The 6,157-nt window shown below is 37.1% G+C and overlaps 1 protein-coding gene across 1 annotated transcript in view; it reads left to right on the plus strand.

Moving 5' to 3' along the window:
- Rnf169 (ring finger protein 169) overlaps positions 1–6,157 on the plus strand; it is a 63,455-nt gene that overhangs the window by 25,731 nt on the left and 31,567 nt on the right. The window contains exons 3-5 of the mRNA XM_013014153.1: positions 1,402–1,416; positions 1,447–1,469; positions 3,351–3,362. Coding sequence (XP_012869607.1) covers positions 1,402–1,416; positions 1,447–1,469; positions 3,351–3,362 — 50 coding nt within the window. The remainder of the gene's footprint in view (positions 1–1,401; positions 1,417–1,446; positions 1,470–3,350; positions 3,363–6,157) is intronic.

The following is a 6,157-nucleotide window of genomic DNA, read 5'->3' on the forward strand; positions in this document are numbered from 1 at the left end:
GGCGCTCTGCCGCGCGGCCAGTAAAGGTTGGGGGAGGGGTCTTCACTCTTCTCTGTTCTGAAATTCTTTTCTTCTCTTTCTTTTTTTGTTATTTCTCACCTCTGGTTTTTCTCTGAGTGTTCGTCTTTTTGTTGTTGTCGGTCTCTTGGGGAGATTAAGCGTTGGAACTCGAACTCTCTTTTTGGTTGGAGAGAGCTGTGGCGTTTCCCTACTGCCCCGTCGCCATCTTAGTCCCCCCTCCTCTTACATTGCTTTCTTGCACTAATATTTAGGCATAAAGTTTGAATAGATAAAACTGATAGAACAATGTTCCTCACAGTGAATATAGGAGCTGAGGGATCAAATGCAGGGCCTTGCATAACAGGCAAGTGCTGTACCACAAAGTTACACCCTCAGCCCAGTTTTTTTTTTTGCCTCATGGGCGTATAAATGAAATCTCATTTCAAATTTTAGTTTTGATGTTTTGTTAGGCTAATGATATACAGTGTGATTCTCTTGTAATGCTGGGCAATTGGTAGCAAGCTGTAGCGCTACAGTGATCTCATAGATCTCACAGTGATCTGTGAGATCACAACAGATGATACTCTATACTGTGTTGCTAAGCTATAATGTTCTATAAGTTTGGTATAATGCATGAATTTTTGGCTTAAGGTATTTTCAACTAAAAATGGGCATAAAGATGCATACCCCTCCTAAATTGAGGAGCATCTGTGTAAACCATGTCACTTGATTCTCGTATGGAAAGGTAAAAATAACTATGCCTGGCACCCCTGGTTCAATGCCTGTAAACCCTAACTACTAAGGAGACTGAAATCCAGAGAAGTTTGAAAGCCTAAGCAAGCCGGGTACTAGTGGCTAACACATGTCACCTAGCTACTCAGAAGGTTGAGATCTGAAGTTAGTGGTTTGAAAACAGCTTGGCAGGAAAGTCTGATAGACTTATCTCCAATTAACCACTGAAAAGCTGGAAGTGGAACTATGACTTGAATGGTAGAGTACCAGTCTTGAGCAAAAAAAGGTAAGAGATAGTGACTAGCTCCTGAGTTCAAGCTCCAGTACTGGCATGTGTGTACGACGCATACACACACACACACACACACACAGTCAGAAAAGTCCTATGATTCATACCAAACTAGTAAAAAGCTGGACTAGAGTCATAGCTCAAGTGGTAGAGCATTAGCTATGAAACATATGAGCTGGGGGTTGGGGAGGGAGAGACAGAAGAGTAAGTGAAGGGGAGGAAAGAAGGGAGGAGGAGGGAAGTGTGGAGTTGAGGAGAGGGAAATAAATTATTCCACCTTTCTCCAGTTGATGTTTGAAAAAAAATTTTTTTAATCGAGGTTGGAAGAATGGCTCAGGTGGTAGCATGCTAGCCAGTGAGTGAAAGCAAGCGTCAGATAGAGAGTTCAAGTCCTGGTCATGGACAAAACAGCAAGAAGAAGTAAGGTGTGATTGAAGAACAATACCAAGTGGCCAACCGAAGAAGTCGGAAAAGTAATAGCAGATTAAATCCAAAGGAAGTGAAAGTTAGAAACAAATGAATAATTAATAGGTTGATGCTGTATCACTTAAGCCTCACCTCCACTTCCAAGAGATACATTCATACACACACACACACACACACACACACACACTGTGTTACAGTTATATGAGTAAGGTAGTGAGTAGATTTCCTATCGCGCATTGTTACCTTCTCCTTTGTTTTTACCAACCTTTCCCTCTTCATCTTCCTCATTTCTCCCCCCATCCCCTCCCTCCCCCGCCTGCCTAGCAAACACACACACACACACACACACACACACACACACACACGGGGTGGAGGGTGGGACAGTTTATTATAGCACTGTAGTGTTGGAAAAAGTAAGTTTGCCTCAGCAGAAGGGATGAATATAATGAATGGTTCCTATAGCGGTTAGAATGAATGAACTTTATTATAAACAAATTTTGAAAAAAGTTTCAAAAGACTTTCATTTGATACCATTTATACAAATAAAAAAGGTACACAAATTAGGTGTCATATTTCAAAGGTAAAGGAGTGAGAAACAGGGACAAATCAATTTCTTTCAAAGGGCTTGATAATGAAAGGAAGGAAAATAGTTTGCTTAAGAAAGGGCAGGAAAACAATTGTGTAGAATCAAGAAAGTATATTTAATCAGAACTAGGCATCAAGGTACTTTTGGAAAGCCTACAATTCCTGAAGTTTGGGTAGAACTTGACAATCTAAGTGGTAGATTTTTTTGTTTGTTTTTCTCTTGTTATATATTATAGGAACAATAAATAAGCTACCAGTTTGATTATAAGTTGTGACTAGTTTTTCAGATGATGGAGATATTTATCTAATTTTGGGGAGAGAGCAGATAATAGAATAAAAGTTACGGCTCACAGTATGTCAGGATCAGGCCTAATAGTGCTGAAAGGTTTTTGTTGTTGTTGTTGTTTTGTTTTTGTCAGTCATGGGGCTTGAATTTGGGGGCCTAAACGCTGTCCCTGAGCTCTTTTGCTAAAGGCTAGTGCTCACCACTGAGTCACAGCATCACTTCCAGTTTTCTGGTGGTTGATTGAAATAAGAGTCTCACAGACCTTCCTGCCCCGTCTGGCTTTGAACCTTGATCTTAGATTTCAGCTCCTGAGTAGCTAGGCTACCAGTGCCTGGCTGAAGCTTTTTGTTTGTTCATTTTGTTTGTATAGACTATGGAACATGATCTTCCAAATTGGTGTGGTGTGTGTGATGTTTTGTGTGTGTGTGTGTGTGTGTGTGTGTGTGTGTGTGCGCACTTTCATGTGCGCCATTATTGGGGCTTGAACTCAGGACCTGAGTGTTGCTGTTTAGCTTTTTTACTCAAGGCTAGCACTCTACCACTTGAGCCACAGCTCCACTACCAGCTTTTTGGTGGTTAGTCGGTGATCAGAATCTCACTTTCATGGCTTTGAACCATGATCCTCAGATCTCAGCCTCCTGAGTAACTAGGATTAGAGGATTAAGGCACTGGTGCTGGGCCACATCTACCAGTAGCTGTTTTATCCCCACAGAATAGCTGCTTGTAGTTCCTCTGAAAATAATGTATGTGAGTATGTTTATTGTCTGCTTTAGACTCTACCCCACATACAATTAGCCTGTTGGCTAGTGTGTTTCCATTAAGTAAATTTTCTTTCTGTTTTTGTATATTGCCATCTGCCCTATTGTTGCTTATGTATACTAGCATAAAAGTAACTTTTTAACCAAATGGCTAGTTGTTTGTTTGACATCATATCATACAGACTTCAGCTTTAAAAAGCCTATTGCTATGGTTTTGAGTGTTTGGCTCTTGAGCATTATGAAAAATGCTTCTATAACATGTAAAGCAGTTGAGAAAATAAGAAAGGTTTTAATTTTCTCATTGGCAACTTGAATTAGCTGTATGAATGATTCCCTTGAATCCTGTTTTTTAAATGGAAATCACTATTTATGCAAATCGTGTAGATTAGGGAAAGGGAAAACCTGGATTTGAGTCTTAACTCTTCTACCTTTTTTGGATTGGCCCTGGCAAATGCTGCCTAATTTCTTTGGGTTTCAGTTTTCTGGTTTATAAGAAATAAATACCACAAATCACATAGAATTGTTTTAAGGTTTAAGAATTTTGTATGTACCTTACTTATGTAACTGTAACCCCTCTGTACATCACCTTTACAATAAAATTTACGTTAAAAAAAGTAGATATGTGGAAACAGCACAGTGCCTGACACTTAAACATTCATTAAGTGTTAGTTTACTAGTTATGCATTTTTCTGGATCACACTGTGATAGGTCCTATACAGTGTCACTCTTATTGTGTGAGTTCTGGTTTAAATTTTTGCTCTCTCATTTACACTCCCCCATCCCTCTTTCTCTTTTACCTTGGATAGGGTATTAGCCTTTCTGAGACTCTGCTTCCCTAGTAAATGGGTATAATAATGATAACAACCCTCAAAGATTATTTTAAGGCATAAACAAGATAAGCATGATATTTAAATGGTAAAAAAAGCTGAGTGCTGGTGGCTCACCTCAGTAATCCTAGCTACTCAGGAGGCTAACTAACATCTGAGAGCTGAAATTCAAAACCAGCCGCGGCAAACAAGTCTTTGAGACTCTTACCTCCAATTAACTACCAGAAGTCCAAAGACCATGCTGTGGTAGAGCCCTAGCCTTGATCAAAAGAGCTCAGATAGCACTCAGGCCCTGAGCTCAAGCCCCATAACTGACAAAAAAAAAAAAAAAAAAAGTAAAACCAGGTTAATGGGATGAGATAATTTTTTCAAAAGAAAGAGTTAAGAAATAATGAATAATTTCAGTTTTATATGAGTTTTCTGGAATGAACTAGGGAATGATGTAAAACGTTTTTCCTATTGTGAATTATGTTAAAAAATACTTGAAAGCTATTAGATAGGTACTGTATAGTACCTGTCTAGTATAACATATCATCAATAAATGTTAGCAGCATTTACTCTGTAATGGATATATACTATCAAATTATGTATTTATATTGGTTTGGAAATCTAGTGGCATTGATTTAGTCACATTTGCCAGTGAAAAATAATTTGATTTTAGTAATTTATAAGGAGTTAAATTGAGCTTTTGGTTCTCATCATCAAACTCTGAGATCAGGGATGAGATTTAGGAAAGATGGCTTTGATTTCCATGGTGATACACTAATTTACATATAGTAGGCTTTTAAGCATTTGTTGAATTAATGCCTTTACTATAGCCTAATTTAGAATTTCCCAACTAGTCAATCACTTAACTGAAAGCTGATTGATTTATAGACTGTAATTTACTGTTCTGAATTTCATTCATACTGTTGAAAGAACTTTTACATGTGTTTATCAGCATATATGACTTGATTATAGTAGCATAATAAAATAATAGTGTAAGCTAAGTATGAAAGGGAGAACAAGAATAGTCATCTCTCAAATGTACCAGCAGGTCAGTTTTCTTTTTAAGTTTACTGAATGTTTCACCTACTGAATCTCAAGAATAGCAATATTCTTACATGTTTATACTTCTAATGAGATCAAAAGAATTATAAAATATGTTCATGATAATATTTTCCATTTAATACTTTATTATAACAATATTTTATATCCTATATAGCATTCTGTAAAGAATGTAGTATTGAAAATTAGTGGATATAAGTTTGAATCTTGGTCCTGTCACATTATTAGCTGACTGACTTTGGGCAAACTACTTAAACTCTGTGCCTAAATGTCTTCATTTCTAATTTGTTGATTGAAATAACCACAACATACAGTTGTAGGAATTAAATGAATTGATGATACATGCTAAGTGCATATACAAATAAAATACCTAATAAAAATTAGCTGTTATATGTATTTAATCACTTGTACATACATGTGGTGTGTCAAGCACTCCTCTAGGTACTAGGAATTACTAGGAATACAAAGTCATAAAGTTCTGTGAAAGAATGTTAAGAAGCTGGTATAAATAGAATTGCAGTTGAAGCTGGCTCAGATATAAATTTGAGACTCCCTGGCCATATAAGGCCCTCAAAATAATTTGGTACATAATGGGACAGACATATATACTTATCATCAACTCTTACATTGGTAATTTTGTATGGCCCAGGAATCCTAAGAGCCCTTGGCAAAAAAAAAAAAAAAAAAAGTTTCTCTGCCCCTGCTAGATCATTATGAAGATTAAATGTGTTAGGCATAAGTGCTGCTGCCTAATTGCCTATATCATAATGATGCTGTTGGTGATAATAGAGATAGAAATTCTCATTTATTATGGGTTGGGTAAACATTTTTTCCAACTTTATCTTTTGGCTTTTATTATCCTCTACTCTGTAGAAATTTAAAGTGAGTTTTGAGGATGAGACTTTTTTGTTTTTTGTTTTTGTTTTGCCTGATATGAGGTAGCTGGGAAGAACAGGAGTGGAAGTTGAGAGCATTTTAGGCAAGGGATGGAGATAGAGATAGTTTTATCCTAGGTACTATAAACTGTTGGGGGACTGTAGAGAAGGAATGAAGTGATGTAAACTAAAGAGGTAGGAGGAGATCATGTCTTATAAATTTATGTCTGCTATATTAAACTATAAGTAGTATTTACAGACAATCATTCCTTTATGGTTTTTTTTTTTTTTTTTTTTGGGTCCGGTCGTGGGGCCTGAACTCTGGGCTGGGC

Source organism: Dipodomys ordii, unplaced genomic scaffold, assembly GCF_000151885.1.
Source record: "Dipodomys ordii isolate 6190 unplaced genomic scaffold, Dord_2.0 Scaffold22, whole genome shotgun sequence".
Classification (NCBI taxonomy): domain Eukaryota; kingdom Metazoa; phylum Chordata; class Mammalia; order Rodentia; family Heteromyidae; genus Dipodomys; species Dipodomys ordii.